Here is a 12,837-nt window from a genome sequence, read left to right on the forward strand (position 1 = left end):
ATATATAGGAACTTTGGTGCACAATTTACATGAAATCGGACGAAACTATATATGGGAGCTATATCTAAATCTGGACCGATTTTCACGAAACATACCAGACATCATTCTAGGCTCAATTCAGTACGTTATGCCAAATTTCGTGCAAATCGAAAGATATATTGGGACTTTGGGGCACCATTTCATGAAATCGGACGAAACTATATATGTGAGCTATATAGAAATCTGAGCCGATTTTCTCGAAACTTGGCAGACATCACTCTAGGCTTAATTCAGTACGTTATGCCAAATTTCGTGCAAATCGAAAGATATATAATGCACAGACAGACAGACGGACGGACGGACATGCATAAATCGACTTAGAAAGTGATTCTATGCATATTCTCAAAAGGAACCATGTGTCTATCTCGTTTCCTTTTGCCTGTTACAAACATATGCACAAAGACATAATACCCTGTACCACAGTGTGGTGAAGGGTATAAAAACGATGATCATATAAGAAAGTTTGGTTATATTACTCGAGAATTTCAGAGAAATCGGTCGTAGAAGACGTTTCGCATCAAGGAATCACCATGTATAAACAGTAAGCAAGGAGTGAAAAAGGATTTTGGTAATTGATCTCTAAATTGTGTTTTTGTTGCAGATCTACAATTCTAATCATATTGGGTGCCATACTTGTTGGCACTTCTGGTCAAGTTATTTATTCCGGTCCATGTCCAGAAAATATTCAAACTGTAGATAGTTTGGATTTAGAAAAATATTTAGGTTCATGGTATGAATATGGTAAATATCCGGTGTATTTTGAAAACGAAGGTAAATGTGTAACGGCGAAATATACCCTAAATGCTGATGGCACGGTTAGAGTGCAAAATAGTTTGGTGAATGAGAAGTAAGTGAAGATACACATTTTTTTATAATAATTTTAATTGTGTTATTTAAAAACAGTATTCAGCTTTGATATATATTTATTTTTTTGGGAATTATTTTATTTATTGCGAATTATTTAATTATAAAAAAAATATATTTTCTATTTTTCCAGCTCCAATATCTATGAAGATATTATTGGTTCCGCCACCATAGTTTCACCTGGAAAATTATTTGTCAAATTTCCCGTATCGCCAGCCTATAATGTAACCACAAATTATTGGGTTTTGGATACAGATTATGATAATTATGCCACGGTCTACTCCTGTACACCTTTAAATAATAACTCGCATTCAAGTAAGTTTTTAATTTTAGATTTAAAGTGATCGAAGAAATCGAATGACGTTTATTAATTAATTTCTTAGCCATTGTTTGGATTTTAACCCGTGCCCAAATACCCAGTGCCACCGTGATTGATAATGCAGCCAGTGCTTTGAAAAAGAACAACGTGTCCTTGTTGCCTTTGAAAATTACCAATCAAATTTCTTGTGATGATGTTAAACAACAGCCGCAATAAATAAGACGAATTGGTAATTAGAGAAGTGACGCCCTTTTGAAAACGGGGATTTCGGAAAGTTAAAAATTATATAAAGATTTGAAACCAGTAAAAATAAAACAAATATGGCAAGATTATTATTTTTTTGGCTTAGTTTCTTTATGTTGAAATGGGATACATTAAAAAATAATAAAATAAAATATTTTGAGGTTATACATTTTAGAAAATAAGGGAGATCTTGACCGATTACATTAATCGTAGTTCATACGATATCTTGTCCGCCTTTAAAGTTTGTGTCACTAATACAAAAAATCGAAAATGTCTTTAAGAGTTTTTGAGATTTTCACTTGAAATTTTAAAGAAACGTTCTTGAATTAGTGTAGGTTCGAATTAAATAAAAAACAAAATTCAATTTTTAGAAATCGAGAAAGGGTGGCACAGTGCCTCGAATTATGTCTAGAATGACGATTTTTAAGTTTTGAAATCGAAATCGGTTCAGATTTAGATATATCTCCCATATATATTTTCTTGTGATTTCATGTAACGCAGTTCCGATCTCACCGTGAGATAGAAGTTTAGAATGTCATGTGTTCGGCCAGTCCGACTTCTTTTCCTTCCCTTATTGGTTAATTTAAAATTGGTTAATTTATGAATGCTAGCGGACACGTCCACTGTTCGTGGATGATTGAAAGCCCAATAACATTTAATGGGTAGATACGAATCTAAATAAACAGTCGCGGACAGTCAGTGGGTTTTGGAGAGAGTATTGGAGGAAATGACCGAGTACATATGATACCAAGATAAACGAGACATGATTGGCACTCATAAATAATCAATTTCTAGGTCTTATGTCACCTCCTTCCTACAGTGACTTCCATATCACTCTTAGTCGCCCTTGTGTTACCCGGTCTGCAGTCAGGGTACCAACTGTATTCGAACGGACACTTGTCGATACCTGGCTGCTTCAACAAGTTATTCAGACTTAGCTGTCAAGTTCTTATGAGGCTATGCAAAAAAAAGCTGCCATGGAATCTTCAGGAAAAAAAAAACTAAAATTTTAGTCATTTTAATGGATTTGCTGCTTTGGCATCCTTAGTCTCAATCTCGACAAGTGCAACATCAATAATACAATTTAACCTCCTCAACGATATCGATCACTGTTAACGTGTCAATGGACCATAAACCCTTACCACACCATTTCTCTCGTTAACATAAACGCAAGCCTGGGGAGACATACGAACCTTCTGCTCGATCTTATCGAGGAAACCGGATCCTTCCATCCCTTTAAGGACGTGGAAGACGCTATGGCTCCTATAAACCAATCTGATGGGAGATGATATCAATCTCTGCGGATCAAGCGAGACAGAAACTCGGATAATGACAAGAAATCCCTTCACATCATGAGAAACATTCAATTTATTCGGAAGATCTTACGGAACTATCCAAATGAGAGACTTCTTGATGTAACGAGTTCCTACGTCGCCTTTAGGTTTGGTTAACCCTCCAGCTGGAGATAACTTTGAACAGAGGATTCAGATAAATAAGGATCTTCGAGGGTGTACCAGAATTCCTACGTCGCCTTAAGGTTTGGTTAACCCTCCAGCTGGAGATAACTTTGAATAGAGGATTCAGATCAATAAGGATCTTCGAGGGTGTACCAGAGTGATGAGAAATCCTTGACACCATCTACCATTTCAAAGGAAGAATAATTTTAATTTCCGGTTTCAGTTGTTTGGACATATGGACAAATCGACATTGTATGGAACTATGTCATTGTTGTTAAAGCTCCAATCTAGTTATACGTGGGCTACTATAGGCAACAATAATTGTTATCTGGCGCCCTATAATTAGAATGTTAGACATTTTATAGCATAAACGTGATCAGTACGATTGTACGTACCACCATGTGTTGTGTTGTTTACATTGACTTGAAAACTCTTTTTGCCACAAAATTTGAAATAACTCGTGAAAATTTTCGTTCTATAATTTTCAGAACTTTCACGTGGATTCGCTGAAAAACAGGATCGTGTCGAATTGCGCATAAACATTTTTTTTTAAAAATATGATTGCATTGTTTCTGTATTGGGACTTCTTGATCGAACAAATTACTACGCGTGTAGAGGTGACTCTAGTTAACCCTTCGAGCACGACTCTGCTTATCCAAACCTTCAAGGGTGTATCTGAATAATGAGAAATCCTTAACACCATCTACCATTGCGAAGGAAAGATAATTTTAATTTCAGATTTCGTTTATTTGGACATTGCCCCAATAATCTCTGGGGTTCTCAGATGGACATTTTATAGAATTATGTCTTTATTGACCAATCTCATACGAGGGCTACTATGTGCAACAATAGGTATTACCTGGCGCCATCTGGCATACCCATTAGAATGTTTGCATTTTATAGCATAAACGTACTCAGAATGGTTTGTCGTACCACCATGTGTTGTGTTGTTTAAATTGACTTGAAAACTAAATTTGCCACAAAATTGGAAATACCTTGTGAACATTTTTGTTCTACAATTTTCCGAACTATCCACGTGGACTGCAATCTTGAGAGAAATTGAAAAAACGAAGAAGGGGAGACCAATCATTGTGTACGACGCTAATGTCAGATCCCACTCATCGGCTCAAACCAATGTTTTGCTGATCGTCTAAAACGTGGAAACACCACTAACTTGGCAACCAGTGACTTTTTATTTTGCACATATCCAGAAACAAATGTGTGGTCAACGATTTTTGTGGCCAGAAGACAATATGCCATGTTCGGAAAAGCTGCGACAATTAGTTTGAGCCCATTAAAAACTGCATAAATCATGCAAAATAATAATTTCAAAATAACAATAAAATCACTTTATAATTAATAACAAAAATATGTTTTTTAATTATAATTATTATTTATTATTTAAGGTTAAGAAAAATGTCTCGGAAAAGAAGACTATAAAAAATCGAATACGGTTCATAATAAAAAAAATCCCCCCTACTGTGACTTCACGATTAAACAAATCACAAAAAAATAAAATGAAAAAGAATTTAGGAGTTTAATTTGAATTGCTGGGAAACAGACTATTCGTAAATTTAGTAGCCTTGACCACACACAGAACACTTATCAGAATTAAATGCATTTGTAATCTCGACGAGGTTATGTGGAAAAGGGAAAGTGTACAAAAATTGTATTAATTTGAAAAAATTAGAAAACATATGGTCTGTTCCCATATTGGAAGATCTTACTATTTTTTACAATTTTTGTCCATCGTAGTAAAAACTAAGACATTCTTGTTGTAAGGAGACTGACCAACAATGTATTTAAGGTTTTTTTTTATTAAAATTTGTGTTTTTTAATTTCTAAAATATTTAGAAATTAAATCAATTTCTGCTCGAATTTTTGTCATTCCACCTTGTAGTACCATTTTAAATGAAAATGTGACTAATTTTTTAAACAAAAACATTATTTATTTATATTTTTTGCTATTCCCATGTGGATATGTATTTTCAGACAAATAAGTCATCCACAAATTCAAGGTTAATAAGTTCCGGTTCAATAATATCTGTCTATTACGTATTACGTCTATTTCACGGCTGGTTGAATTCGGTCAACAACCTTTTTAATTGTATGCTGGTGCTTAAAAAAAATATCACACCTAATTGCAAATAGATGACAATAAGTGTCAAACAAAAGAAAAACGTCAAACACTTCTATGTGCCAACAGACTTACAAGTATTTGTAAACAAAAAGATAAGGAAGAGTGGAAGGGAAGTAAATCACACAACAAATTAAAAAAAATAGTTAACAAAGTGACGGATTGTGAAGAGACGTTCAAATTTTCCATTAAGAAGACCTTCAGTTACTCTCAAAAGAATATCTTTCAACTGTTCCCTTCTGTAAAGACGACCTAAGGTTCCCTAAAAAATTATACCTCAAAGCTGATCTATGATCCTTATATCTTAGAAAATTTAGAGCTCTTTTATATTTATACTTAAATCATACTTAAATACTTAATCACTCTTAGAACAAATACCTGGCTCTGTAGTTTTTCTACAAGACTACATTTACGCCTCTTCTCTGGTATAAGAAGTCCTAGAACTCTTTTATGAGAAGAAGACCTTCAGTTCCTCTGTACCTCAAACTCTTCCTTAAGAAGAAGACCTCATGATCTTCTATGACGAAAACAAAAGAAGACCTCCAGAAAGAAAACCTTCAGCACTTCCATGAAGAATACCTTCAGCTCTTGCATGATGAAGACCATTAGTACCTCTATGAAGAAGAAGGAGACTTTCAGCTCTTTCATAAAGAAGAAAACTTTCAGCTCTTCTATGAGAAAAAGACATCCAGCTATTCTATGATGGAATACCTTCATATCTTCTATGAAGAAGGCAACCTCCAGCTCTTCTATGAACATAAAATACATTCATCTCGTCTATGCGAAGGAGACCTTCAGCTATAAAGAATATGATCTCCAGCTAGTCTATGATGAGAAGACCTCCAGCTCATGAATGAAGAATACCTCCAGCTCCTGTATGAAGAATATCTCCAGCTCTTCTATAAATAAGAAGACCTTCACCACTTCCAAGAAGAAAACCACCCTTACTTCAATGAAGAAAACCTGTAGTTCTTCTATGAAAAAAAAGAAGGCCTTCAGCATTTCTATGAAGAAGAAAGAGACTTTCAGCTCTTCCATTAAGAAGAAGGATTCCATCTATTCTATGAAGAAGAAGTCCTTCACCTATTCCATAAAGAAGAAAACTTTCAGCTATTTCATGAGAAGAAGACATCAAGCTATTTCTATGAAGAAGAAGACCTCAAGTTCTTTTATGAAGTTAAAATACCTTTATCTCGTCTATGAAGAAAAAGACCTTCAGCTTTTCTAAGAAGAAGACATTCACCATTTTTTTGAAGAAAAAGACCTTTAGCTCTTCTATGAAGAAAACCTCCAGCTTTCTAGAAAGAAAAATACCTTCAGCTCTTCTATGATGAAGAAGAAGATCTACAGCTATAATATAGGATGAAGACTTCCAGCTCTTCTATGAAGAAGACATCCAGTTTTGGTTGGAAAAAATACCTATCAGATGTTCTTGGAAGAAAACCTCGAGACTTTGGAGGTATCTTGCTTTTCTATAAGAAAACAATGTCAGTCCTCTTAAGCTATTTTCTAGTTCCTTAAAGTCTTATCATTGCTCTTAGTCATTTTACTCCAAAAATCTCTTACCATTCACATCACATCTTGAATATCATTTAAAACAAAATCATGTTTATTTCTTAAGTCTTTTGTTTGCCCATTCCCCATTCACAACACTTAACTCAATACCAACAAAGAAAATTCTCCATTAACGTTGGTTGTGAAAAGAAGAAGAAAAAAGCTTTTTTGCAAACTTCACAGAATACTTCCTGGTTCTTTGAACTTCTTTTTTATACCCCCTATACCAGCAAGCAAATGTTCCAGCATCGATAATAAATCTCCAGAGAGAATTTCATAATCGGCAACATTTCATAATTGCTATTTAATTTGTTTCTGGGTACAGAGAAGTTATGTGTTGCAGATTATATATAGAAAAGAATCCATTTAACTATAAATCAATATTGTCAACGAAATATTGTTGTTGTTTTTTAGGAAAGATAACAACAATAAAATAATTTTTCCTCTACTGGAAGTCTTTGTTTAGACTTCCACATTGCTGGGTAACAAAAGTTCGTCTTCATGAAAGGAGGTGCGGTTGTTGTATACAACCGAATGCGGAAGAATTGTTGTGCGGTAATGTTGTTGCTGGTAAACACAAAACGCCATCATGCCACCACCACCACCAACAAACAGCACGTTAATGACATTGAATATCAGACAAGCAGGCAAACAACTAGGCATCCATTCAGTCAACCAGTCCCAAGATGGTAAAACATGAAGAAAGATGCCATAACTAAAAAAACTTAGCAAAGCGTCAACTATTTTTCCCCTGAAAAAATAAATCACTGGCATGTGAACGTCAAGCCATAGATGAACTATGAAATATATGATCATTGACTTAAAGCAGGAGATATGTGAGAGATTTCAAATCACAAAGGCCCTATTTCGAAACAATGTACGGCAGTGTACAATGGTAACGGGGCAATAATCTGGTAGCCAATAACTACATCTTTACGAAATGGTTAAAAATAAACCCAGGAAAAATATCCAATATCCCAAGATCATCATCAATGCTAACTTCTAATACCAATAGAGGTTGTAACAACAACAACAAATTTCATCAATACAGCGTTGTGCCAAAAACACCAAAAACTTTATTTGCAGTAGAAAAAAAGATCATCAAGATTATGGTGATACCTTGGCTTCTTCCTATTAGACTGCGAGGAGAGAGTGGGAGAGGCAAACACACACTCCGAGTGTCTTGAATTTGAATTAAGCAAACCAAAATGCATGTGGTCACATGCAATGGTTAGACATTCCACCAACCAGAATTGCATTGCATTGTGGAACATTTGTTGGTTGGCAACGGTTCAAAGGGGTTACCAGTTTTTCTGCTTTCTTGCCTTTCCTTCTTTTTTTATAATTCTTGGGTTCTGTTTTTGTTGTGTGGTTCATGATTTCAGAATTTCTTCGTTTTACTTTGGTTGCCCTGCCGAATGCTTCGGGAAAACAAAAGCAAAGGAGGCAATGTATCAAATGGGCTTGAAGAAAGTACAGTACAGTGACTTGGGATTTTGTTGCCAATATGAACCGTTACACAGAAAAAAAATGATGAATTAGGAAATCTGAGAAATTAGCCTTCAAAGAATTTAATTCTACCGATTCTGTATGAATATATAAAACTCTTCTATGAGAAAACCCAAACCTATGAAGAAGGCATCCGAATCTACCATGAAGAAGAGAACCTTTAACTATTCTATTAAGAAGACCACCAGCTCTTCTATGAGGAAGAAGAAGACCTCCAGACCTTTTACGAAATGAAGAAGGCCTCTATGGATTCTTTAACGAAGAAAAAACATGCAGCTCTTCTATAAGGAAGAAAAAGATCTTCAGCTCTTCTATAAGGAAGAAAACGACCTCCAGCTCTTCTATGTAGAAAAAAAGACCTAAAGCTCTTTTATATAAGAAAAGATCAAAACTCTTCTGTGAAGAAGACCTCCAGCTCCCTATGAAGCAGAATGCCTCTAACTCTTCTATGAAGAAAAAGACCTCCAGCTCTTCTATGAAGAAGAAGACCTCCAGCAATTCTGCGAAGAAGAATACCTCCAGCTCTTCTATGAAGGAGAATACCTCCAGCTCTTCTATGAAGAAAAAGACCATCAGCTCTTCTATGAAGAAAAAGACCATCAGCTCATCTATGAGGAAGAAGCTTCAACTCTTCTATGAAGAAGAAGAGCTTCAACTCTTCTATGAAGAAGAAGAGCTTCAACTCTTCTATGAAGAAAAAGAGCCTTCAGCTTTTCAATGCAAAGCCCTTCTATGAAAAATAAGATCTCAATCTCTTCTATAAAGAAGAACTCAATCTCTTCTATAAAGAATACCTTCATCTCTTCTATGAAGAAGACCTAAAGCTCTTCTATGAAGAAGACCTAAAGCTCTTCTATATAGGAAGACCTAAAGAAGACCTAAAGCTATTCTATAAAGAAGACCTAAAGCTGTTCTATAAAGAAGACCTAAAGTTCTTCTATAAATAAGATCTAAAGTTCTTCTATAAATAAGATCTAAAGCTCTTCTATAAAAAAGACCTAAAGCTCTTCTATAAAGAAGACCTAAAGCTCTTCTATAAAGAAGACCTAAAGCTCTTCTATAAAGAAGACCTAAAGCTCTTCTATAAAGAAGACATAAAGCTCTTCTATAAAGAAGACATAAAGCTCTTCTATAAAGAAGACCTAAAGCTCTTCTATAAAGAATACCTAAAGTTCTTCTATAAAGAAGACCTAAAGCTCTTCTATAAAGAAGACCTAAAGCTCTTCTATAAAGAAGACCTAAAGCTCTTCTATAAAGAAACATAAAGCTCTTTTATAACGAAGACCTAAAGCACTTCTATGAAAAAGATCTAAAGCTCTTCTATAAGGACTACCTAAAGCTCTTCTATGAAGAAGACCTTCAGCTCTTCTATGATGAAGTCCTAAAGCTCTTCTGTGATGAAGACCTAAAGCTCTTCTATGATGAAGACCTAAAGCTCTTCTATGATGAAGACCTAAAGCTCTTCTATGATGAAGACCTAAAGCTCTTCTATGAAGAAGACCTAAAGCTCTTCTATGATGAAGACCTAAAGCTCTTCTATGATGAAGACCTAAAGATCTTCTATGATGAAGACCTAAAGCTCTTCTATGATGAAGACCTAAAGCTCTTCTATGAAAAAGACCACCAGCTTTTATATGAAGCTTTTCTATGAAGAAGAATACCTCCAGCTTTATTATAGCTCTCAATGAGTAAGACATTTGTCATTTGTCCTTATATCCCTAATTTGGTATGTAGGGAACCAAGTGATCGTTTTCACCCGACCCTACGTTTTCTGCTTCTTTTATTTCTGGCACATTCTTTGGCAATTCTCTACCTTTTTGCAATACCAAGAATTGTTTGTCGTCATTGCCATCAACATGATAATCATCGTCAATTCTAAGGCAGCAACAACAGCAACTTTGTTGAATTCATTCTTCTTTATTTGCAACATTTCCTGTTTAGACCACTTTTTTTGTGCTGGGTGCCAGCAAAAACTCAACATAGCCCATAACCAGACCAGCCTGTTGAAGAGACGAACGAGAAGGGGGACGAATGTTTTGGTGGCAAAAGGTTCTTTACTTCATGGCCATCGTTAACAATATTCTGCACAGTTGAAGCCGAATAACATCATCATGATGAGCAACACTCCCAGTGGATGCCCAGAGAATTGTTCAAAGCAAAACGTGAAAAAATATACAGAAGCCTGCCTCATCTCCATGGCCAGGCAGGCAAAACAAATACGAAAGAATATTCACCTCCATGGTTGTTACCAACCATGGCATGGCGTTGGATTTTTCTTTGAGGCATGTTGAAAGAGTGTTTTGGTTTTTGGTGGTCGTTTCTATGCTGATGGTGTCTAAACCTTAACGAACCAGCAGAAATTCAGCGATGAAAAATGAAGACCAGGAAAATAAGTCTTAGAACTTGCATATGTATTTATGTATGTATTACCATATTGTATAATGATGATCATTTTTTCTATTTTGCTGCAATGTTAGATTGAGGCTCAACAACTTCCTAGTTCGTTAAATTTTTTTGTTACTGCATTTTGATTAGGTAGCTGTTGTAGAGCTGGATATGGTTGCATGGTCTACCGTTTGATGCAAAACTAATTTAAGTTTTCTTGTTCTTATTCAGTTTTTCATTTTATTTTGCAATTTGCCTTGGCAGAAATAATCATAAATGTTGTTTTTATAGCCTGCTGATATATGACTGCTGTGTTCGTTCCCCCGAAGAATTTTGCATTGGTTCTATCTCGTCCCATGCAAAAGGCGATCCAATTATATTATACCATTTTTTATGAGAAGAGATCACTAACCTTTTTCTTCATAATTAGAAATGCTGGTGTTTTCCTCATCCCATGGCAACGTTCTGATATTTATGGGGGCAATTTTTGCGTTACAAACGACTGGTCGGTATTTATGTGGCTTGTAAATGGATTTTTCCAATGATATTTTATCTTGTTTTCAATTCTCTGTAATTTATGGTTGTCATTAAAATATGACAGCTTGTTTGCGATAATAGTGAAGATTCAGGTTTATGTTGCTTCTAATTATTACCTAAGATCAGGAAAATGAAAATATTCGTTCGTGGAAAATTGCATGATTAGGATTATAAAAATGTAAAAACTGACATAAAATGCTGTTTAAATGAATAGCGAAGGTTCTCCGCACAGAAGAGCTGACAAGTTTTCTTAATAGGAAAGACTTAATATAGTAGGGGGAATTCTTTAAATAGCTGAAATGTCTTCTCAAGGTCTGCACAGAAGGGGTGATAGGTTTTTTTATAAAAAATATACAGGTCGTCTTTATAAAAAACTCGATGTCTACTTCACAGAAGAGCTTGATGTCGTCTTCATAGAAGAGCTTTAGGTCTTCTTCATAAGTCTTCTTCATAGAAGAGCTTTAGGTCTTCTTCATAGAAGAACTTGAGGTCCTCTTCATAGAAGATCTTGAGCTCTTCTTTATAGAAGAGCTTTAGGTCTTCTTCATAGAAGAGCTTTAGGTCTTCTTCATAGAAGAGCTTTAGGTCTTCTTCATAGAAGAGCTTTAGGTCTTCTTCATAGAAGAGCTTTAGGTCTTCTTCATAGAAGAGCTTTAGGTCTTCTTCATAGAAGAGCTTTAGGTCTTCTTCATAGAAGAGCTTTAGGTCTTCTTCATAGAAGAGCTTTAGGTCTTCTTCATAGAAGAGCTTTAGGTCTTCTTCATAGAAGAGCTTTAGGTCTTCTTCATAGAAGAGCTTTAGGTCTTCTTCATAGAAGAGCTTTAGGTCTTCTTCATATAAGAGCTTTAGGTCTTCTTCATAGAAGAGCTAGAGATCTTCTTCGCAGAAGAGCTTTAGGTCTTCTTCATAGAAGAGCTTTAGGTCTTCTTCATAGAAGAGCTTGAGATCTTCTTCATAGAAGAGCTTATGTCTTTTTCTTAGAAGAGCTTGAGATTTTCTTCATTGAAGAGCTTGAGATTTTCTTCATTGAAGAGCTTTAGGTCTTCTTCATAGAAGAGCTTTAGGTCTTCTTCATCGAAGAGCTTTAGGTCTTCTTCATAGAAGTGCTTTAGGTCTTCTTCATAGAAGAGCTGAAGGCCTTTTTCAAAGAAGAATAGAAGGCTTCATTAAAAGGCGAGACAAACAAGAAGAACTGGAGTTTTTTTCAGAAGATATTCTTCAGTGAAGAGTAGAAGATTTTCATTGTGGAAGATCTGAAACTTCAGCTGAAAAAGCCTAAAAACCTCACTAGTGTTCCAACAAAAGCTCTTATAAATGGTCCAAAAGTTTTCTTTAAGGCGACCAAAAGGTCTTTATAGAAGACCAACAGGTATTCGTGTAATTCCCCTTTTATTGAATTTCAGTCTTTTTATAAAACACTGGAAATTCTTATTCAGAAAATAACAGAAGATGTTTCATTAAAGGATGGGAAATCCTTATAAAGAAGCCAAACGTCTCTCTTCTTATAGAAGACCAGAAGGTGTTCATATGGAAGGTCAGAAAGCTTCCTTATTGACGTCCAGAAAGTATTCATATAGAAGCCCAGAGGATTTTTGAAGGAAGAGAAGAAGGTATTCTTGTACATAACCAGAGGGACTTAATGCAGATGATAGCAGGCTGTCTTCTTATCGAAGGCCACTACATGGTTTTACAGAAATCCAATAGTTCCCTCTATAGGAACTTTTTACAGAAGCCATACTTTATGGTATAGATTATAGAAATCCGGATGGGAGAACTTCCTATGGAAGTCCAGT

At 35.3% G+C, this 12,837-nt stretch overlaps 1 protein-coding gene across 1 annotated transcript; it reads left to right on the forward strand.

Moving 5' to 3' along the window:
• Nucleotides 1-569: 569 nt before the first annotated feature.
• Nucleotides 570-1,438, forward strand: LOC133321113 (apolipoprotein D-like). The gene is made up of 4 exons (XM_061530210.1): nucleotides 570-580; nucleotides 641-886; nucleotides 1,037-1,218; nucleotides 1,287-1,438. The coding sequence occupies exons 1-4, from the start codon at nucleotides 570-572 to the stop codon at nucleotides 1,436-1,438; spliced, it is 591 nt and encodes a 196-aa protein (XP_061386194.1).
• The last annotated feature ends 11,399 nt before the right edge of the window (nucleotides 1,439-12,837 follow it).

This window comes from Musca vetustissima, unplaced genomic scaffold (genome assembly GCF_032173495.1).
Source record: "Musca vetustissima isolate MV318-11 ecotype Yass unplaced genomic scaffold, APGP_CSIRO_Mvet_v1 utg19342, whole genome shotgun sequence".
Classification (NCBI taxonomy): domain Eukaryota; kingdom Metazoa; phylum Arthropoda; class Insecta; order Diptera; family Muscidae; genus Musca; species Musca vetustissima.